Genomic DNA, 23083 nt, shown 5'->3' on the forward strand with positions numbered 1-23083 from the left:
GGTCGCAAAGAGTCGGACACGACTGAGCGACTGATCTGATCTGATCTGATCTGAGAGCTTGATCTAAAAGCCCATCTGAAACATTATGTCCTATTGAGGGTATTTTCTTCATTCTTCTTTCCCCTTAGGTGACAAGAAACAGAGAGAACCGGGGAGGCAACTAATAAAAGTACTCTGAGCTGCTTTTTTGGAGTGCAGGGGATCTCCCAGCTTCCTGTTGGATCCTTGTTGGGGTGGGGTGGGGGCGGCCATTTCCATTGTCCCTGGACCTGATCCATGTTGGGCTAGAACAGGAATTCAAGTGGGAAAGAGAGGCAGTCTTGGGGAGTGGAAGGGCTCTGGAGTTGGGTACTGTCCTTCCTCACCCCGAAGATGCTCCACTGCCTCCATGGTGAGGGCCGCTTGGTGGGATACAGATGATGAGCCAGGCTTCTGCTTCCCTTGCTCTGCTATGGGTGGGGCAAGGGATGGGAGGAGGAAACAGACCCATGCAAAGAACCAAGCTTGGACCTTCTGTACCACACTGCAGAAAAGAGGGGTGGGACTCCTTAGTCTCCCCATGTCTCCCTGAAGTGCTGGGAACAGCTGGAATTTGGGCATCACCACCTGGCTTGCTCCATTCTGTCATCTGGCTCTCACACCCTTCTAATACTGTCCTGTTAGAGCCCTCTGGGGGAGGTTCAGGTTTGTCTTTGCTCCTCTAGTAAGCTGCATCTCAGCTGGCTTCCTGGTACAGTGGTTTAGTCGCTAAGTCATGTCCAACTCTTTGCGATCCCATGGACGATAGCCCACCAGGCTCCTCTGTCCATGGGATTCTCCAGTCAAGAATACTGGAGTGGGTTGCCTTTCCCTTCTCCAGGGGATCTTCCTGACCCAGGGATCGAACCGGGTCTCCTGCATTGCAGGCAGACTCTTTACTGACTGTGCTACTGGGGAAGCCGGCTTCCCGGTATGCAGACCCTTATATAATCCTCTCCTCTGGAGTGTGGGCTGGTCCTAATGAAGAAAGAAAGTGAAAGTCGCTCAGTCATGTCTGACTCTTTGCCATCCCATGGACTATACAGTCCATGGAATTCTCCAGGCCAGAATACTGGAATGGGTAGCCTTTCCCTTCTCCAGGGGATCTTCCCAACCCAGGGATTAAATCCAGGTCTCCCACATTGCAGACAGATTCTTTACCAACTGAGCCACGGGAAGCCATGAAGAGAACAGGGCAAAAGCATCTAAGAGTCAGTTATAGAAGTCTGTGATGGGACTTGCCTGGCGGTCCAGTGATTAAGATTCCAAGCTTTCAATGTAGAAGGGACAGGTTCAATCCCTGGTGGGGGAACTAAGATCCTGCATGCTGCACAGTGTGGACAAATAAAAATAATAATCATAAAATAAAAGTCTGTGTCCTCCATCTTGCCTGTACACTGCAGCACTCTCCTCTCCGCTCTAAGAGCGAAGCCACAGGCCATCTTGTGAGCTGCCCTGTGGGAGGACCACAAAGCAAAGAACTAAGGGCATTCTCTAGCCAACAGCCCATGTTGAACTGAATCCGAGTCCAGCAACGTGTGAGAAACTGAATCCCATCAGCAACCACAGGAGTAAGCTTGGAAATGGACTCTTCCCTGTTAAAACTTGGAATGAGTTAGACACTGTGACTGCAGCCTGTGAGTGACCCTGAGCCCAAGGACCCCACCAAGCTACCTACAGATTCCTGACACACAGACACTGTGAAATAATACAATGTTGTTGTTTAAGCCACTAAGATTTGGGTTAATTTGTCATGCAGCATAGATAACAAGTACACTCCTTTCCCTTCAACCTTGTTGCTTCATCAGTGCTAAGTCTCTTTGTCCTTGGCCTTCATTCACTCCTCTGGTTCACTCCACCCCACCCCATTTACCCCACCCTCACCCGATGCCCCTGCCTCTCCGAGGCTCCTCCCTCTTGCCGTCACTTCTCTTACCCCCTAATTGTGGTCTCCCCCAGCATCTCTGTCTGTGTACTCCCGGAGAGCCCCTTGCTCATGGCTTCAGTAATGAGTAAGCTCTGTGTCTATGGAGATATTCTTCCAGTCATTTCCCCCATTCCTCCCGCTCATCTGCGTTCAGTTCCATTTCTCTTCTGGCCCCTGAACATATATTTTATCTAGATGTTACTATAACAGCTCAAATCAGTTAATATGTCCCTCCTCGTCATGTCTGTTTTCAGTCAGCAATACGTGTTCCCTTCAGAAGGTGGTTCAGCGCTTCCCTGGATCCCCCGCCACAGCTGAGCACGAATCTCCTCTCTTCCTGTCTGTCTCTCTTCAGTTGAGACTCTCTTTACATGTGACTGCCTGTATTCCCTGGTGTGACTTGGTTACTCCCCTGGCCCCCGTTTTTTAACCTGTAGCTAAAAACTAGAAATACCCCCAGATGTTTTTCAACAAGTGATACATCTCCATGCCATGGACTACTACTCAGCAATAACAATGAAAGCATTATTGATACATTTAACAACTGGGATGGATCTCCACAGAATTATGTTGAATGAAAAAAAGCCAACCCCCAAAGCTTATATACTGTACGACTCCAATTTATATAACACTATTTACAGGTGAAAACTATGGAAATGGAGAACAGATGAGTAGCTGCCCAGGTGAGTAATTGGGGCAGAGGGGGAGGCAGGGAAGAAGTGAGCATGATTGTAAGAGAGCAACGGGGAAAAAAAAAAAAGCAACGTGGGGAATCATGGGCCGATGGAAATGTTCTGTACCTTGACCACGTCAGTGTCAATAACCTGCTTGTGATATTACACTTAAGTTTTGAGAGATGTTATCATTGGGAAAAACTGATAGAGGGTATAGGGGATTTCTCTGTAGTAGTTCTTGTAATTGCATGTGAATCCAAACTGGCATCAAAAGAAAAAGTTTAATTAAGAAAAAACACCACCTTGAGTTACATGGAACTCAACTTATAACCTAGAAAGTACATTACCTAGAAAGTACATTCATTCCTAGAAGGTATGAATGAAAAAAAAAAAACAAAAAACACACTGCTTTAAAAAAATAATTTGATCATCTATAATTCTTTATTTTTATTTTTAAATTAAAAATTTTTTTAATTTTTTGACCACACCCCATGGCATATGGGATCTTAGTTCCCCATCAGGGATCAAACCCATGCCCCCTGAATTGGAGGTGCAGAGTCTTAACCACTGGGCCACCTAGAAAGTCCCCATAATTCCTTTTTCCTTTTTTTAAATTGAAGTATAGTTGATGTGAGATATTATAAAAGTTACAGGTGTACGATATAATGATTCACAATTTTTAAAGGTTATACTCCATTTGTAGTTATTATAAAACATTGGCTATGTTCCCTGTGTTGTACAATATATCCTTGCAACTTAGAAAAAAAAAAAATCACTGCTTTTAACCTGCTAACATGTTTGTATTTGAAAAGTAGTAACAGAACCCCAAGTTTCTAATCTTCCACCTTACCCTTGAGTCAAGAAAGCTAGATGGACTGTGGTACTGCCCACCGTGCTCCCCTGAGACCGTAAGATCAGGTCCAGTATATCTGCTCTTCTCACTGATCTGCCACTCCTGCCCTCTTCTTCTGAAGGAGCAGTGAAAAGCAGGAAGAACTTAGGGAAGCTCTTTTAGGCAGGGGAACTGAGTCTGAGGTTGGGGCAGAAAGAGAGGGATTAGGGCAAGTCACCACAGGCAGGTCAGATTCTCACCCTTACAGTGCCTTCTTTCCTCTAAGCTCAGGATGCCCTCGTTGACTGAAACCCCACCATCCTTCAGCCCCCGCTCAGATCCCATTTGCTCAGGGACTCCTGCGCTCCAGCCCGCATCCCTTCTTGTCTGAGCTTCACAATTTAACTCCTGATTAACTGGTGAACGTTAGTCTGGATTGTGTTGTGTGTAAACTCCTCACAGGCAGAGACCATCTGTCTCACCAGGCTCTTCTGCACAATCAGTTCAGGCACTCAGTCGTGTCCGACTCTTTGTGACCCCCATGGACTGCAGCACGCCAGGCTTCCCTGTCCATCACCAACTCCCGAGGCTTACTCAAACTCACGTCCATTGAGTCAGTGATGCCATCAACCATCTCATCCTCTGTTGTCCCCTTCTCCTCCCGCCTTCAATCTTTCCCAGCATCCGAGTCTTTGCCAATGAGTCAGTTCTCTGATTCTGCACAATGCCAGGCACCAAATACACAGTATAGAAATATTAGTAAGTATTGGCTTGTAACACAGTCAAAGGGATCACCTCCTCAATTCATGAAGAGGTCATTTTGATAGAAAAGTGGCCAAAAGATAAATTGACGGTTCTCAGTTTATAAATGCAAACACCCTTCAACACATGAAACAAGTTCAACCTCCTCGTGGTCAGAGAAACATACAGCAAGAGATCACTGCTCACCCAACCAATGGGCGGAAGTCCAAGAGTCTGATGACATACTCAGTTGGCAATATTCTCTTTCAGTTGTATTCCTGGTGAGAAGGGAAAAGGGTACAACTCCTGGGGGTAATTTTTTTAAACTTTTTATTTTAAAACTATCCCACAGGAACTACAGAAAACTACAGAAAAGATGCAAATGTCGCAAAATAATTTATTTTTTTCTAAACTATTTGTGACAAAGTGTCAACATGGTGCCCAGTCACCCCCCCAAAAAACACCTTACTATAGGATATATTTCTTTTTATCCTATACTAGAAATATATTCTTATAAATAAGGATGCTGTCTTCCATAACTGCAATACAAACATCAAAATCAGGAAAGTAACACTGATCCATTACTATCGTCCATTACTATCCTCAGACCCAAGATACAATTTTCTAATTTTTCCAGTAATGCCCTTTGTACCAGAAATATCCAATCCAGAATCACACATTTACTTGTCTCTTTAGTTTCTTTCCTTCCATCTGGAATATTTCCTCAATCTTTCCCTGACTTTCATGGCCTTGACACTCTTGAAAAATACAAGTCAGATATTTTTTAAGATATCCCTTTGCAATGGTGTGATGTTTGTGTCCTTTCAAAGGTCATATATCGAAACCTACCCTGCAAGGTGATGGTATTAGGAGGTGGAGCCTTTGGGAGAAGATTAAGTCATTAGGGCAGAGCTCTTGTGACTGGGATTAGTGCTCTTGTAAGAGAGACCCTAAAGAGCTAGCTTGTAGCTACCACCATGGACACAGAGAAAAGATGGCTGTCTATGCAGAAGGAAGCATCATCAGTCATCAAATCTACTGGCATCTTCATCTTGAACTTTCCAGCCCCTACTGTGAGATATAACTTTTCATTGTTTATAAACCACCCAGTCTATGGTACTTTGTTACAGCAGCCCAAATGGACTAGGAGAGGGTTTGTGTGATGTCTCCTTGAGATTAGATTCAGGCGATGCATCTTTGGCTGGAGTATGTATGACAGAAATGATGCTGTGTCGTTCTCACTGCATCCTGTTAGATGGTGTATCATTTCAATTTGGTCCACTACTGATGAAGTTAACTTTGATCACTTGATTAAAGGGCTTTTTCATTGTAAAGTTATTCTTTTCCTCTTTGTAATTAGTAAGTGTCTTGCTGGGAAGTACTTTGAGGCTGTGTAAATATCCCATTCCCCACTAAACTTGCAATTTGTTTGTTTATTTCTAGCACTGTGGACTCATGGATTCCTATTTTATGCAGTGGATTTATAATCTGTTGGTATCATTATTTTGGTGCTCAAACTTTCCCATATTTTCCCAGTAGAAGCCCTTTCTGTACGTCATCCTTCTTTGGATACTTCTTTAACTTTAAAGTATAGCATGTTCTGGGCTCATCTTGTTCCTTGCTTGACCCAGCTCTGGAAGCTGCCATTTCTCCAAAGAAAGTCCAGTTCCGTCTGGTAAAGAATGGTATTTAGAAACCAAGATCTGGGCATGAAGTATCCTCATCCCTGTTGAGGTTTCATTGCTTGTACGTGCTCTCAGCGGACAGAAGAGGGGAATGTGTGTATGTATATACACAAGATGTAAATATACACACATACATTTTACACCTATATTTATCTCTGGTTCTATCAATATATAGAAGTGAGGCTCAGAGTGGAGTGAGAGGCAGAGGCTAAGGTGTTTTCTGGAGGAAAAGGCTGAATCAGCATCTAGAAATAGGGGAGGGAAGTTGATGACAGTTGTGTGGGAAATCCAATAGGAAGGTAAAAAGAACTGAATAAAAGCACTGTGTACCGGCACATGTAAAACCATACAGAACGAATTTGTGTCTTTATGATTTTCTTGGTGAATTAGGATAATGACCTCATTTATGGGTTACAAAGCATTTTTCCCCTCTTTGTCATAATGCTCACAACCTCTGTGGTGGTCATGCACTGGAGTCCACTCATCAGCTTTGGGATTTTAGGGGGCGAGTTACTAGTCAGTCCATGGAGTTCCTAGGAAATGAGCTGACTGGCAGCCAGTTGAGGTTTAAAGGAAGTGATTCTGCAATCCTCAGACCTAGGGATTGCCCAGGCTCTGAAGGAATCCCTAGGAAGCCAGGACCATGCCAACAGAGAGTTGGCCTTCCGTAAAGGGGGCTTCTTCCCTGCAGGCCCTCAGGTTGAGCCTTTGAAGACAATGAGCCTCCAGACCAGGACTACGCTCCCTTAGGGAGAAGTGAGTCCTGGCTGCCCCGCTGGCAGGGTGGACCCCTGTGTGCTTTTTCCCTTCCCCTCTCTTCCAAAGTCAGTCTTCATTGAGAATAATCTATTTTATCTCCACCATCATAGGCTTGGTGTTTTGAGGGTGGTTAAATTTATAATGTAGCCACTGTTACAGATAATGAGAAGCCATGTGTAGACCATTGAGAGGAATGCACCTTACCTGGATCCTCTTTATCCTCCTTTGGGAAGGAGAGTAAGTGGATTTTTAGTTGTAGATGGTGAGGTTCTTTATTTTAGTAGGAGCATTTAAAAATATTTTTTTATTGAGGTGAAATTAATATAATATTAAATTAACCTTTGGAAAATGTACAGTTCAGGGGCATTTAGTACATTCACAATGTTGTGCAACCACCACCTCTATTAAGCAGCAAAAACATTTTTAAAAAAATATTTATTTGGCTGTGCTGTGTCTTAGTTGTGGTACGTGAGATCTTTAACCTTCCCTGGGGCATGCGGAATCTTTGGTTGTGCCATTTGAACTCTTAGTGGCTACCTGTGGGATCTAGTTGCCTGACCAGGGATTGAACACAAGCTCCCTGCATTGGGAGCACGGAATCTTAGCCATTGCCCACCAGGGAAGTCCTGGCAAGAGCATTTTTGATGCTTGCATGGGGAAAAGTCGGTGTACATGGGTGCTGGGCGGCCACTGCTTGAAGTGCAGTGTGTCTGCCCAGCACCCTTGCTTTGGAGAACAGCTCTGCCCCTTCTCCATGGGGTGCTGCTGGGTCTGTCAGTCTCCAAACCTCCTGCACCCACTTAAGGGGGTGGATATGTGATCCACCCCACCCCCAGGTGGTAGGACATGTTCAGAGCGGGCTTTGACCAAAGTCAGAACAACTGAAGTAACCCTTGGGACATCTCTGCTAGGGATGGCGCTGAGACCGAGGGTGCCACTGAAATACAAAGCAGGACAATTGTGTCTCATATTCAAGGCTCAGGGGTTTGGAGGGTGTTATTTTTTATTAATTTATTTTTTATTGGGAGGGTGTTATTAAAGATATGGAGGAACTTCCCTGGTGGTCCAATAGTTAAGACTCTGCACTTCCAGTGCAGGGGGCACAGGTTTGATCCCTGGTCAGGGAAGATTCTGTGTGTTGTGGCCAAAAATACATACATAAATAAATAAATAAAATAAAATACATGGAACCTCCTGCCCTGGAAGCAGGTGACTGATACTGCCCCTCACCCCAGAGGATCTAGGGTTGACCCAGATACTGGCTGGGCCACAGTGGAGCACACACAAGTGATGGGGCCGTAGGAGCCTGAAGGCTGAATCAATCAGAGCTGGACCCCATGTGATGTATGGTGAGGAGGGCCCAGTAGGGTTAGCCAGCATTGATGTGTCTCTTCTTGGGACAGCCTGGAGGGCCTTCCTCATGCCAAAGACATCAGGACCGGGCGCGGGAACCAGCCCTGCAGCCACACGTTTGCTTCTTACTGGACATAAGCAAACCCCCTAACATGGTCACCTTGGGCCTTTTGACACCAGCAACACAGACATCCAAGGTAACACTTATCATGGGCTCCCAATGATTTCATCACATATAATTCTACTGAATAGAAAGCTGCTTTTTTTCTTTTTTGGCCGAGCCACATGGCTTGCAGGGTCTTAGTACCCCGATCAGAGACTGAACCCAGGCCACGGCAGTGAAAGTGCCGATTCCTAACCATGGAACCGCCAACGAATTCCCTATTGAAGAGAGACACAACTGCCCACTTGACCCAGAGAGTTTCAGTTTATTAAGAATAACTGTAAGGTTTTAAGGTAACTATCACGATTTCAGAGTCAGATGGACCATGCTTTGAACCCTGGCTCTGCTGCTTCCCAACTGTGTAGCTCTGACTGAGCCTCAGTTTCTTCATCTGTAGAGTGAGGATGACACAAACTACCAAAGAGTGTTGCTTAAGGACTAGGAGAAAAGTGCCAACCTGGTGCCTGGCACACAGGAGACACTCAGTAAACTGTCACTGCTATTTGGGGTATCATTATATAAGCCCTAGGGTTTCCCTGGTGGCTCAGATGGTAAAGAATTCGCCTGCAGTGCAGGAGACCCAGGTTCGTTCCCTGGGTCGTGGAGATCCCCTGGAGAAGGGAATGATTACGAACTCGTTTTCTTGCCTGGAGAATTCCACGGACAGAGGAGCCTCATGGGCTACAGTCCATGGGGTTGCAAAGAGTCAGACACGAGTGAACAACTAACACTTTCACACTTTAAGGAACTAGAAGGTATGGCAACTATCTTTCTAAACATGGTCTTCCCTTTAGCCAAGCTTTAGCATGTCTATGGATGTCCACCTTGATGCTGAAAGCAAAGTGGCAAGGAGTCTGCAATGCGCATATTCATTCAGCCAAAGCTTGTGCCAAGCTTTGTCACCAAGAGGTGACAGAGGTGGTCTCTGTCTTCAGAGACCACTTAAGATGGAAGGAACATCTTAAGTCTCTGGAACTGTCCAGGTAGAGCCCACAGATAGCAGGACCTCTCACCAGTGGCGTGGGGTGACCCCTTGAATGAGGGTGACACTGAAAACTGTGTAGGGAGTGGTCTCTGACCTTGAGGCGAGGGGAGTTGGCAGACTGAAGGACCTGGAAGCATTAGAGGACTTCTGGAAGGGAATCTCTTGGATGAAAGCTCAGCTCTATGTCCCAAAGAGTTAGGTAACTGTTGCTGTGACCCTTGAAGGGCTGAAGTTAGTCGGGGCAGAGGGAAAAGAAGGACTGGTTTCAGCAGAGAGGGTGATGGATGCCTGGAGAAGGGGGCACACTACGTCCTGGGCCAGGGAGCTCAGAGCGCTGTAATAAAGATGAAGCGCTGGGTGGAATAGGAGTACACTGTGGGAGATGACTGGTGAGGGTACAGGCAGAAGAGGGGAGGCGAGTGAGGGGGCCAAGCCTACTGGTGACAGTTGGGAGAGTAAGGGTTGGGAGAGTGAGAGTCGTGGTGCTGATGTAAGTAGACAGAGATGCCCCAAGTCAGAAACCTGGAGCCCTGGGAACTCTATGGGAAATGAGACCAACCCTCCTGGCAACGGGGTGAGTAAGCACGAGGGTGGAGTGTAGGTGTGTGCACGGAATCTTAGAGCTGGAAGGGATCTTCAATGTCATTTAGTTCCACCTCCCAGCCAAGGAATCTTTCAGTCTTCCACTGACCAACTGAGGGCACTCAACTCTACTTGGACACCTCAAGGTACGGGGAGCTCACTTCCTTCAAGGGAGGCTCATCCAATAGAGGTGCTCGAGCCTCCACGACGGCCTGGATAGGCCCGGCGCCCCGACCTTGGCCCTGTTGAATGGACTGGCCTCCACTCGGCGGCGGCACCTGGCGGGGGTGGCGGGTGGCGTGGGGGTTGCGACGCGGATGGGCCGGCGCTGCTGTCCCCAGCCCCAGTGCTGAGGCAGGCAGAGTGCAGTGGGCTCTGGTGGAGGTCGGGAGAACTGCAGGGCGAAGGCCGCCGGGGGCTCCGTGGGCTGCCGGGGGGAGGCACTTGACACCGGCCGCGGGAGAGGAGGGGCCGCTGTCCCTGCGGCCAGTGCTGGATGCGGGGACCCAGCGCAGAGGCAGCGCCAGGTAGCGGGGCGCCCCGCGCAGAGTCGGGGTGGTGGTGGTGAGGGCTACCGCAGGCCCCCGGCGGAGTGGCCCGGGAGAGCGGCCGAGGTGGGGTGCCCGGGCCCTGCGCAGGGTCGGGGCGCTGCGGGGTCCGGCTCTCCGAACCGCAGCGTGCGGGGACCCCCAGCGGGGACGTAGGGGCCGGGAAGTCGGGCCGAGGGCGCTAGGACCGGCCGCGCGCCCAGGCCGCTCCCGCCGCGGCGCCCCGGGGCCCCCAAGCCGGCGCTGCCTCGCGGGCCGGCTCCGCAGCGCCGGGGCCGGGGCCAGCGCGGCCGCGGGGGGCGAGCAGCGGGCGGAGGCCTGGGCCCGCGGGCGGCCGGAGGGAGGGAAGGAGGAAGGCGGAGAGAAGGGGTGGGAGGGGGGGACCCGGCGGAGGAGGCGGAGAGAGGGAGCGCGACAGCGAGCGGAGGGAGGGAGCGAGCGAGCGAGGCAGGCAGGCGGGCCGGGAGGGAGGGAGGGAGGGCGCGCGGGCGGCGGCGGCGGCGGCGGCGAGAGCAGAGGACGAGCCGGGACGCGGCGCCGCGGCACTAGGGCGCGCAGCCGGGCCGGCCCGACCCCACCGGCCACACGGTAATGAGCGCCGCTGCTGGCGGCCCGGGAGGCCGGCCCGGAGGCGGGCGGGGAGGAGGGTAGCCGGGCGGGGGGCACGGTGGCGGGCAGTGCCCGGCTCGGGGCACGCTCCCGGACCCCCGCAACTCGGCGCCGGGCGCTCGCGGGGCCAGGGCTGCGGGCGGCGACGGCGGGCCGGGCTGGCCAGGGCGGCGCGGGGGATTGGAGGGTTTGTTTATGTCCCCGCGGGCTCGCCAGGCGCCCCCTCCCGTCCCGCCCGCTCCCGGCTCGGAGCCCCCTCCGCGCCCCCGCCCGGCTCCGGGCTCAAGTTCAAGTCTATACAATGCCGCCGGGGGCCCCCCTCCGCCGCCGGCCTCAGCCTCGGTGCCCGGCTAGGCGCTGCCGCAGGGGCCCCGGCCTGGCCGCCCCCGCCTTCCGGGCCGTGCCTGCCCCCGCCCCGGGGCCCAGCCTGGGGCCTGCGGCCGGGGCGCTGGAGGGCGCGGACCCCGACCCGGAATAATCGGCTCCCGCCGCGGCCCGCAGGGAGCGGGGGAGGGGGGCGGGGGCCGGGCCCCGCGCAGGCTCCGCGGCGGCGGCAGAAAATGGCAGCCTGGCACGACCCGGCCCCCCGCCCCTCCCCCCCGGCTCCCGGCCCTCCTCGGCCCGGCGGGGCGGGGGGACCCGGGAGGCCCCCGGGGGGCGGGCCGAGGGGTGATCGGGGGGCCGGGCCGGGGAGCGCTGCGCAGCGATCTTCCTCCGGCCACCTGTGGCTGGGGGTGCGGGGTGCCAGCGGATCTGGGAGGGGCGGCGGGGGTGGGGAGAGTGCCAGTTGGGGGGCACACCTCTCCGCTGAGAGTCGAGCGGCGCGCGCGCGGGGCGGGGGGGGGGGGGGGGGCGGACGTCGTGCCTGGCTCCTCCCTGCCCCCGCCGCGGGCCGTGGGAGCCGGGGCGGCGGCGGCGGTGGCGGTGGCGGTGGCGGTGGCGGCGCCGCAGTGTGGGGGCGGGGCGGGGGCGGGCGAAGATCCCGGACCCGGGCCGCGGGGACCGGAAAACGCAGGGGGGTGGTAGCCTCGGGGCCGGGGCCCGGGGCGTTGCGGGCGGGGGCGCCCAGGGTCGCCCCCTACAGCAGCACCCACCCGCCTGCACACACTCACACGCACGCGGACACACTCACGCACACGCACCCCCGCTGGGCCGGTGCAGACGTGTCCTTGAAAGCTTCGCATCTGCACGGTGAAGGACGAGGCCTCGCCAAAGCTGCGGCTCGGGGTCTTCGGCCCCTACGTCCCAGTGCCCCGGGAGACCCCAAGCCTCGGAGCCGCAGGCGGCTTCGGGCCGTGTCCCGCCCTCACCCCAGCTCCCCTCCCCCAGGCCGCCCTGCCTTCCCTCCCCTCGGCTCCGAAGGGGCTGGCCGGAGTCCAGGGCCCGCCCCCGGCCTCCCCCAGCCCCCCATCGCTGGGGCCCGCGGCCCTCGGGCTGCCAAACTGCATTTCGCTTTCCTGGAGCCTCCCTTCTTGGGGCACCCACTCCCTTCCCTCTCCCCCCACCCCCCAGCCCCTGTTATTTCCCCCTTTTCTCTCCATCCCTTCCGTCCTTCCTTGTCTCTACTGCAAAGCCAGTTGAGTAGGTGTTGGCACCTTGGGTGGGGAGTGAGGGGCTCGCTGGTTCTCAGGGGCTCCCCCCCCCCCCCCCCCCCCCGCTCGCGAAGGGGAGCCCCCTGTGGCTGCACCTTGACCCAAGATGGCGTCCTGCACCCAGCTGGGCAGCTCTGGCCTGCGTCAGGCAGGGAGGAAGGGCCCTGAGCCCCGAAGCTACACAACTCGCCCCCTCCCAAACCAGCAGGGACAGGAGGCTGCGGGAGAGGAGCCCGCCGCCCTGTGACCCAGCTTGCCCCTCGCTGCCGTGCCCAGAGACTGCCATCAGCATCCCTGGGGGACTGTTCCGTCTTCATGTTTCAGCCAGGGCTGCCAGCGGCTGAACCAGGCCTCCTGGGCTGGCCGGCTGTGAAGGGATCCTGGGATCAGGTGCTGCTACGCTGTGCCTGCTCCCTCCCGGCAGATGTGACAGCTGCAGCCGAGGGAGCTTTTCTCCTTGGGCGATGCTTGGAGTGCTAGGACTGGCCTGTGGGATTTGAGGAGCCCAGCTGTCAGGCGGACCCTCTTGGGCCGTCCCCTGTGCTGGCAGGGGCCGGTCTCCTGGTTGGTTTCCTGAGCTGCCTGGGTTAGGAGGTTTGGGTTGTTGGGAGTTCTTGTTAGGTTTCTGGGACAAAGTGGTCCCCCTCTGCCTCCAGGTCCCACTGAGGCCCTGGTTGGGCTGTTTGACAGGCAACTCTGTGAAAAGTGTGAGTCTTGTGTGCATGTGTGTGCATGTGTTCACATGTGCCGCACGCAGGCAGGGGCCCAGGCAAACCTGTGCAGCGGGTCTGGCACCTGCCCGCCTCCCTTCCCCGGGCCCCACTCCTCTGGGCCCTGGCTTCCTCTCCAGCCTCTTGTCCAGGTCCTTGGGCCTGTCTTCAGCTCCTCATCAAATGCACAGTTCCTGGCCCGGATGGACCGAGGCTCTCCTTGTCCTCCTTCCCAGGCTCATGGACCCGCAATAGGAAACCAGCCTTCAAAAAGGTGAATTCCTTCTCGAATTCAAGGAGTGTCAGTTTCACTGGGCAAGGGCTCCTCCCCTCCTCCCCCCCACCCCCTAAGCACTGGAGAAGCAGAGGAGAGGACAACCACGGCCATGTGTCAGGGTGTCTGTGGACAAGATTCTTCTGTAGGGTGGGGGTTGGACTGCAGCTTGAAGGCCCATTCCAGCTTTTAAATTCTATGGCTCTGATTCCAGTGGTGTAGTTTCAGACCCAGGAAGGGAGGTGGGGTGGTCTTATTTCTACCACACAGGGATAATCAGGAAGGACTTCTCAGGAGAGGAGGTCTGAGTGAGAGCGGGGCCTCCTGAGGGGTGGGCCTTTGAAGGGAGCTGGTGATGTGAAGGGTGGGGGACCTTCAGGAAACAGGTCCGTCACATCTGACTCCACAAAGGATGTAAAAGTTTAGCCTCTGGTTAAGCCCTCACATGTGTGTGTCCTTTTGTAGGTTTACATGGGCATTTGTGTGTGTGTGCACAATTTCTGAGATTTCCTCCGAGTCCAGTTTGCAGTGAGCGTCTGAGTTCATTGTAGATCTTCAGGCTGAAACTCCAAACCTTCTCATCCTTTCTTGGTTTCTCTGGGGACCAGTCCCCATCCCAGAGCCCACCCAGAGTCACCTCATTAGAACAAGAGATGCTCCTAGTTTCATGCCAGTGGTCCTCTGAAAAAGCCTGCAAGGAAGACAGGAGAAGCTATAAAATCCTGGCCCGGGATGACCTGGCTGGGAAGAAGCAGGGCCACAGTTGCCCTCCGGGGAACTTAGACTGCCTCCTGCTCCAGGTCTCCTGGTCTCCTACACTCCGTGTCAGTGTCGCCTCTTGGTTCATGGTCTCCACGGGACAGGACTCTTGCCCTGGCCACCTCTGGGTCCCCTTGGTCATTTTGTGGGGCTTCCAAGGTGTCTCCTGGATAGTGAGGAAACTTGCTGCACATCTGTGTTTACGTCCTCAGCCTCTCCCTAGCTGCACGGTTGATGGCCGGGCTGTCTTCATCTTGCTTCTGCTCCGCCTTCCCCAAACAGTCACTGCCTACTTAGGCTCCTTAGGCTCAAGCCCCCCTGAAAAACAGATTCTTTTTCAGCATGAGCCAGGACTCCATCAAGGCTCCTGTTTTTTTGGGAGCCAGATAGAAAGGGGACTCTGAGAGCAGTGTTGCCAGCTCTCTAATGGGTGAGTTAAAAATAGACCACCCTCTCCCCATCCTCTGCCTGAAATGTTACCATTAGAATCCAAGCCCTAGAATTTAGGGTTGAAAGACAACTTGAAGCTCTGGGAGCACTTGGGCTGGGTTGGGGGCTGTTTGGGTGTGGAGCCAGGCCCGGTTACTTCCAGGGTTGGTAGTACTACCCAGAGCCTGAGGCCAGAAGGGCCAACTGCCTGCCCATCACATGCTCCCCTCCCTCAGCACTTCCTGCCACCTTCTGCTCTCTTGATCCTGGGGTCCCTGTCTTGGTGCCTGGGTCCCCTTGCCCGGTCCCATGCCCCACTGATAGTTAAGTGTCTCTGGCCTTCCGCTTGGAAACAGGCAACAGTCAGGACCAAGGAATGGCCTGTAGAAATTGTTTCCATTTCCCTTTTGGTGTTTAGTGGAGAGTAGTGTGCTTGGGGGACGGGGAAGCCTGGTGGGCTACCATCTATGGGGCCGCACAGAGTCGGACACGACTGAAGTGACTTAGCAGCAGCAGCGTGCTTGGAAGCCGGGCATCTCTGTGGGCCTGTGTACTTTGCTGCTGCTGAGCAGGGCTTTAATAGTAAACCAAAGGTGCCAGATTCCTTTCCACTCAAATCTTAAAGGCTCATTTTCAGGCATTTCTCTCTTTGACTCTTTTTCCTTAAAAAACAAACAAACAAACAAACAACCTACTAGATCTGAGATCCATGCAGTGTCAGAGATTTGCATGTGTGTCCCTTGGCTAAGTGTGTGGGCAAGACAGGGTGTGGTGCACGTGTGTTTCTGCATATTTCTGTGTACGCGGTGTGCAGCTGCGTGGGGACAGAGACTTGCTTTGACATGAGCCTGTCTGAGGCAGCCCAAGTGAGGGCCCTGGAGTCGGAGGGAGCTGCATTCAGCTTCCAGCTGTGGGATCTGGGACAAGCGCAATTTCTTCAACCCTCTGTTTCCTCACCTATGACGTGGAAACGAGACCAGGCTCTATGCACAGGTTGTTGGAAGGATAAAACGAGTTAATGCCCATCGCCCTTGGCAGAGTGCAGGCGCTCAGCATGAGGATCGTCATCATCAGGTAGTTCGAGTGGCTTGGTGCTGCAGGAAGTGCTCTGGAAGTTTTGACCGCTTTCCCCCCTCTGTGTGCAAAATCTTGGACAGATGAGGAAAGCGCTGATTCTGATTGAAATGTCTTCAGAGGAGGGAGGCTCCTCAGCGCCATTTGGCAATCCTTCCAGAGTTTAGCAGATCACAGTCAACAGGTTGTCTTTGTGTCCACCTACAATCCCTCACGCCAGTTTCAGCTCTTTATTCGGATTCTATACCAAGTGCGGCCTGTTTACTTCCATGTACCAGAGACTCGCTGAGCATATCCTGTGGACCAGACCCTGTGCTGGGCTTTGAGAGGGTACATGGTGAGTTTAGGGTGTGCCCAGGTAATTAATGGCCACAGACCAAGGTCGAGGGAGAGGGAGACACAAAATGCTCGAAGGACAGTGAGGTGACAACCAACTGGAGAGATCAGGGAAGACTTCTTGGAGGAGGTGGCACCTGTGATGAGCCTGAGAGCACAGAGATGGGGCTTCCTGACCAAGGAGAGGAAGCCAGGCTGCATGGGATAAGGTGGCTGGAGTGTGGCGGAGACTCTGGGGCAGTGAGTGGGGCCTCCGTGTGCTGGAAGCCAGCCTGAGGCCCCATGCTGATTTGAGGGCAGTGGGCCTCTGTGCCCTGTAGCTCCGATGTGGCCCGTGGGGACTCACTTCGAACTTCCCTGCTTGTGGTGGCTCTGGAGGGTAGTGGGGGAGAAGAGAGGGAGGAAGAAGAAAGGGAGGGAGGGGAAGGGGCCAGCTGAGCTCGTTTGGTGTAGGATCTTGATGATTCCTTTATGTTCTGTAGACTGAAGCTTAAGAGCTCAGACTCAGGGAAACAGAGCAGGGTTTAAATTACAGCAACCCCGGGGTGTCGTGGCAATTAAGGGGAACACCAGCGGGGCTGTGTCTCTGTCAGTGATGGGAGCGTGATGTGAATGGGCGGCAGGAGGGTCCCTGACCTGGCCTCCCAGAGGCATCCCCTGCCCCAGGCTGAGGCATTGCAGCACCCACATCATTCTTGTCAGGGGCCGAGAGCACAGGGAAGGGGAAGGGGGGGCCGCAGACCCTGACTGCCATGCCATCTCACCTCCCTCCTCCACATGCAGCAGAACTGAGCCCCCACCTGGAGGAGAGATGCCCCCAGGTGTGACTGGCAACCCCAGCAAGGACAGCCAGGGCCCGCCAGGCCACATCTCCCTTGCTGATCACATCACAGCCCTGCTTGTCTGGAGGACAGAGACAGGGGGAGGAGGTGTGGGCGCCCGGGGCTTTCCTAGCCAAATCCCAGCAGGGAATGCAAATTTTTTTTTTCAAATGCAGCTCCGCATTGCCCATTCCCATCCTGCTCTGGTCCCCCCTGACCTCCAGGATTTCCCAGCCTTATTTACATCTATAAGCAGGTTCCTATTTTCTCTTTCCTGAGGTCATGGCCCTGCTCACTGTCATCCTTATTGATCTTCCCTCTCTGTTTCTGTTTCAAATGTCAAGGTCATCTTTAATTCTGGGCCAGTTGTTGGATGCTCCTTCTGGGTGCACAGAGGGGATGGAGGACCATCTCTCACAGCTCGTAACGGGACGGCTGGAACTTGGGTGTCCTGGCAGCTAATCGGGTGCTCTTCCTGCTGTGCTGCTAGGTGGATGGCTCCTGGGGTCAGTGCAGAAGGTGTTCTAGACCTAATAGATCAGCTTGATCCTGGTGTGCCTGGTGCTTCTTACTTCAGAAGGTTAAACGATGCTCAGAAGGACGTTAACGGGGTCAGATCTGTAGTTGACTGGGCTGTGAGTTGGATGTGGGCTCTGTCATGGTGAATGCCCAGGAACACCTGAGCTGGGAGGCTGGGAGCTTGCCTTCCCTCAGAGTTTCCCCAGAGGACCCAGGGAGGGGCAGGCAAGGGTGCTTGGACCCATGCCAGGCAACTGAGATCCTCCAGCAAAGCAGAACCTGTTGGCAAAGGGCTTCTTGAAAGCATGGTCCTGTGTGATTTATTTTGTAGACTCTGAAAGGGTACCTAAGTTAATGGATAAAAGGGAATCGAGTCAGATTCTCCCAAAGCCTTTGAAATGGGATACTCAGTGTGTCTATTCTGACATGTTGGATCTCCATGATATGGTGTGAGGTCACCCCTACAAGCAGTGTGCAGAGTCTGATCTCATTTTTGTCAAGTTCCTTTAAAATGTATACCAGTATGCACATGTATAGGCTAGCGCATGCTTAGAAAAAAGTCATTCTAGAAGGATCACCCAGCAAGCATGTCAGCATTTTGGTTATACACTTTATACACTTTTGTAACCTTTGTGACAACGTAAAGGCACATGCATTCCTTTCTTAATGACCACAGCAAAAATAAAACCACACTTCTGAAGCTTCTGGATAAGAAGTTGAAAAAAATTTGAGTCACCTTTAGGCCTGAAGGGTGGGCCCTTTTATAATGGATGTGAAACTGGCTTGGAGAGTGACAGCAAAGGGTGGAGCTACTCAGGTACTTGTATTTTCTGGAAAGGTTGCAGGGAGATTTATTGCAGACCCTGAGGTCTCCAAGCGAAGGCCTGGACTGGCTGGGGTTGGGTGAGAGCAGGAAAACAGGCAGCTGGCAGCACCCCAGTTCACGTCGGGGCTGCAGACCAAGTTCGTGTTAGAGGGTAGGGACGGGAAGCTCTCAGATCTGACCAGGATGACAAGCTAATCATCGAGGATCTTCAGTCTGGTTGCTCTTGTGACCCAAATGGTCCCAGTGTGGACCTCAGGTGACCCAGCCCTGGCATAGCCTGGGGAGCCACATGCAGGGAGGACAAGATGGCGCTTCAGGAGGCCCTGCCAGGGGCAGAGGGGAGGCCTGGGGAACTCGTCTGGCATGTGGGCTCAAGCTGTGCCCGACTCTGATCTGGAGGCCCAGGAGCAGGTGGCAGTGACCCAGGTGACAGAGTGGAGAGGTGAGGAGGGGCGGATACAAATTCCTCTGCTGGTTGCTTGGCAACAGCGCCCACCTACCCCTTCCACAATCGGATTGCCCAGCCCCGGACCATGGGTGCCAACTTGGAGCTTGCTTTGCCCCCTGAGACTGGAGAAAGGGTATGTGGACTTCTCCGGTCCCACCCCACCCCATCTCTGAAGTGAGGCTGGAAGATAAATAAAAGGACCATTAGCATCAGCATGGAAGCAAACTGGTCCCTCTGCGGACCGCCCCTTGTCCCAGGTTGCCAGGAGACAGATGTGCAGGGCACAGAAGTGACCAGAGGGTGGGCAGACCTTGATCTGCATCTCACCCTGCTACTCCTATGGTAACTGAGAGACCTAGAGGTCTCTGAGCTGGGAGCTTCATCTGTGAATCAGGGATAAGAGGAGCATCTGCCTCTTACTGGTATTGCTTGAATCTAATGAAATATTGATGATGACATCAACACTGCACCTGGCGCATAGTAGGTACTCAGGTGGTGTGCATTCCTTTTCTGTTAGTTGGGTCATGACAGGGGTACATCTGGGGACTGGGCGAGATGACCCCTTCGAAGGCCCCCTTGTCTTCCAAGACCCCACATGTGTTGTCTGTCATCTTCATCACCCCTGAGGGGTTGCAGGGCCTCTGTTTCCTCCTCTGTAAAGCCCAGATTTAGCTGGTTGATCTCCAGCCCTGGGCATCTCATCTCTGGGTCTTTAATTTTGATGTACTTTGGTCAGTTTCTTGAGACTCCAGGCCCACCCAGGAACCAAGTAGGTTCCTCAAGCCCTGGGCCCTCTCCCTTCCTGCCCTCTGCTCTCTTTGGGTCCAGAGCAGGGACTGGCCTCTGCTCTGGTTGCTGGGCCCGCTGGCAGGGCCAGCTCTACCCCCTGGCCCACAGGCATGGGAGGGTCTAGACCTCAGCCGGGCCTGGCAGCTGGCGCACAGCACTGCTTCCTAATGGTTTTATTACCAGCAACAATGTGGTGCTTGTTGCCATCCTCCCCAGGCCTGTGGTTCCCAGCCCAACTAGTGGTGGCCTGAGGGCCTGCCTGGTACTGGCAGCTCAGCTGGGAAGCCCAGTGGGGCAGGGCAGTCGCCTCTGCGTTTTCTTTGGTCAACACCCTCTGTGTAGCCTGGACTCTGAGATGGCCTGGTGAGAGACTGGGGCCCCGACTCGACAGGCCTGGCAGCTCTTAAGTTTTCTCTCCAGAGGCTCCTTGTTTCAGATCCACAAATAACGTTTATTTATTAATTTACTAAAGACCTACTATGTGTCAGGCACTGGCTACAAAAATATTAAGAGGACTAAGCCGGTCCTCAGGGTGTCTGCAGTGGAGGCGAGAGTCTGGCAAGGTGACCATTACGTCATAGGTGGGTGGAGAGAGCTCTGCGGCATGTGCCCAGGGCATTCCATGAGCTCAGAGAAGGGACATCTCAGGCAAATGGGGAGGGAAGATCCGAGAAAGGTTTCTTAAGGAGGTGAGGCTGGAGCTCAGTCTTGAAGAGTGGGCAGCAGTTAGCTGAGTGGTTCAGGGCATTTTCTCCCCTGGTGCGGCAAGAGTGAAGGGTGATGGGAACCATGGGATGTGAGGCTGGGAGGGCTGAGCAGAGCTGGACAGAAGGCTGGGATGTTACCCATCAATAAGCATTGGGCTTGGAGTACCATGCCCGTGTTTGTGTATCAGAAAGATGGTCCAGGGGCATCAGGGAGGAGAAATTGGGCAGCTGAGGCTGGGGACAGATTGCCCAGGCAGAAGGCTGGTGCAGGAGTCCAGGGGAGCAGCAGCGCAGGCGCAGAGGAAGAGGAGGGCTGTTCTGTGAGGCATTTAGGTGGGAGTGGCTGGATGATGGAGAGGGTGAGGGAGCTGGCTCAGCCAGCCTGGTGGGCGGGGCGGGGGTGCCATCCATTGAGAGGGTGCAGGTGGAGGGAGTCTAGGAGAGATCTAGGAGTGCTTCCCATGGGAGGCGGGGCTGGAGTTGGGACTTGAGGGCGGTGCTTAGGATTTTTACGCTGCTGGAGCCTGGGCTGAGCCAGGAAGGTGAGAGAGGCCTGGATGTGGGGGGGCCCAGGGAGGTGCAGTGTCCAGCGGATGGATTAGAAAGGCAGGTGCTTTTTTCTCCATAACTGGTAGCCATCCTTCTAGATTTTTAAGGATGGAAGTGACTTAACCAGGAGTTTGTACCACATGCACTGGGGATCCTGACGCTGGGGCCCTTGATCAGGGGCTTTTGCTTCTCAGGAGCTCCCCCAAACGATGAGCCGCAAGGCCTAGACTCTGTTCTTCAATTCCCACTGCACGACCTGGAGGGAGTTGTCATCACCCCCTGGAGTTGCAAAGTTGACATCCACCCTCCATTCAGAGGCAGGTCTGCCAAGGTAGGAGCGAAGAGGATGGTGTCTCTGCAGTGCTTGTAGTGTTTGTTTGCAGTGTCGGTAAGCAAACAGAAAAGAAACAAAAACTGTTTCTCTAAAATAGAAATACGAGTCTTTTGTGTATCCTAGGAAGAAGCTGTTTCTAAAGAGTGTCTAGAAAACGGCATGAGCCAGGTCAGCATCCCTGAACCTAGGCAGAGGCGAGAGGCGGCATGGCGTTGCGCCAGGGCCACCAGGCTTGGCGCTGGACGGGCAGTGGTTTCACCTCAGCCTTGCCACCTCCTAGCCACGTCCCCCTCAGGCAGATGACTTAACTTCCCTTAGCCTCAGTTTTGCCGTCTGCAAAGTGGAAACCACCTTCCAGGCTTGTGTTGTTTGTTTCAAAAGCCCTGCTTCTTGCACTCAACTTGCATGCTTTGTTTCATGTATCTTTTAAAAGAATGCTCCTACAGTTGGCCTCGCAGGTGCATAAGGATTGCAGTTCAGCTGTGCCTGGCCCCTGTCTGGCGCTCAGGAGGCACAACCCCTCGTCTCCTGTCTCACAGGCTGAGCCTCCTCTTGCTGTTCACCTCCCAAGAGGCCCAACCCCCAGTGGGTTTTGAGTTCCAGGTTCCTGGGAAGTTCCACTTAATCATGTTCCATTGACTCCCTTGTTCTGCAAACCTGGGTCATCCCAGTATATCTGAAGAGCGTCTCTCGAGCTCAGTGGGAATTAGTGGAGGGGAGGTGGAGGTCTGTGCAGAGTGGCTCCTGGCTGTGTGGAGAATAGAAGGCGAGGGTGGGAGAGGCTCTCACCCGCTTGGGTCCTGGGTGGACCGTAGCGTGGGACCTTGCCCAGGACCTGGCTTCCTGTGCCTGGAAAAGGGCTGCAGGGCCTTGGTCCATCTCTCTGGGAGATGAGTTCTGGGTGACCTTGGCCTGGACAGTGAGGCCAGCTTCCCAGGAAGCAGGCACACGTGGTGGCCATTGGGCACACGTGGTGGCCTGCAACAGGCAGCCACGCCCACGGGGAGAGTTCTGAAGCATCTGTGCCTTGCAGAGGACGCTCTGGCGGGGGTGGGGGCAGGTGAGTTCTCATCGGGGGCTCCTGTGGTGGTAATGTTGGCAAGAAGGCCAATCAGGCTGTCTCTGGCTGGGGATGGGGTGGGTGGGGACCACTGTCAATTCGAGGGTGGAAACCAGTGTTTCTCTGGTTAGTACAGATCTGCTCTTGCTCCCCTGTCACAGGGGGAGTGGGGCTTGTGTGGACCGAGGGTGTGGTGGTGTCATCGCATGAAACGTACAGCATAATTAATCTAGCATACCCTTAATGGTATGTATAATTGTGCTGCCTGGTAATTAGGTGTAAATGGTAAGCAGTTCACATAAATGTTTTCGTAATTGGTATTAATTTTGCAGAGGCAAACTAAGTTTATGTGGTTTCCCTCTTCTTGCTCTGTTAGTTTTCTAGCACAGGCAATTCCTAGCTCTTGGAGGAATTCTATTGCAAATGTTTGTTTATAGGGCCGTGTTTTGTATTTTCTCTCAGAACAATGTTATGAATGGTTATGAGGTTCCCAAGCTGGTTTCCAAATGCCTCTTTGGCCCGCACTTTAGGTGAAATGTGTGCTGCATGTGTGGGGAGGCCTCGCCGGGAATCCTCCTGCTCCAGGTTCCCAGAGCCTGTGTGTGTGTGTGTGTGTTGTGTGCATGCGCTCACGAGCGCGCATACGTGTCTTTCTGCATGTGTCTGTGTGTGAGTCTGTGTGTCAGTGTGTACCTGTGACGCCTTAGGTGACAGTGGCAAGTTAAGGGTGCTGGTAAAAATGTTATTTATTCTGGTTGCAAAGGCCTTTGCACTGGGGGATTAGGGGAAGCCTCGCAGCATTAGACGGGAGAGAGGACTCTGGGTCAGGCCACAGCAGCTGTGCAGGAGCCATTCTTGGGTGTGGTGTGAAGTAGGAGTCTAGGTTTCCTAAGGACACTTCGCCGGCCTTGCTATGCTAGGCTATGCTAAGTCACTTCAGTCGTGTCCGACTCTGTGTGAGCCCATAGACGGCAGCCCAC

General features: G+C 53.7%; 2 protein-coding genes across 10 annotated transcripts in view; one reads left to right on the top strand and one right to left on the bottom strand.

Moving 5' to 3' along the window:
* Window positions 1-9847: 9847 nt before the first annotated feature.
* On the bottom strand, window positions 9848-12324 carry LOC123464803 (basic proline-rich protein-like). The gene is made up of 5 exons (XM_045162421.1): window positions 12187-12324; window positions 12019-12114; window positions 11090-11954; window positions 10814-11034; window positions 9848-10585 (listed from the first exon to the last, which is right to left on the bottom strand). The coding sequence occupies exons 1-5, from the start codon at window positions 12322-12324 to the stop codon at window positions 9848-9850; spliced, it is 2058 nt and encodes a 685-aa protein (XP_045018356.1).
* Window positions 10099-23083, top strand: part of DNMT3A (DNA methyltransferase 3 alpha) — a 102758-nt gene continuing 89773 nt past the window's right edge. For 7 of the 9 annotated variants that reach the window (XM_025261439.3, XM_025261436.3, XM_025261433.3 and 4 more), the window contains exon 1: window positions 10707-10855. The gene's annotated coding sequence lies outside the window, so the exon portion shown is untranslated. Of the gene's footprint in view, window positions 10247-10706; window positions 10856-12574; window positions 13453-23083 lie in introns of those variants that run through there. The other 2 variants (XM_006055072.4, XM_006055071.4) reach the window with 2 other exon arrangements.

Source organism: Bubalus bubalis, chromosome 12, assembly GCF_019923935.1.
Source record: "Bubalus bubalis isolate 160015118507 breed Murrah chromosome 12, NDDB_SH_1, whole genome shotgun sequence".
NCBI classification, from domain to species: domain Eukaryota; kingdom Metazoa; phylum Chordata; class Mammalia; order Artiodactyla; family Bovidae; genus Bubalus; species Bubalus bubalis.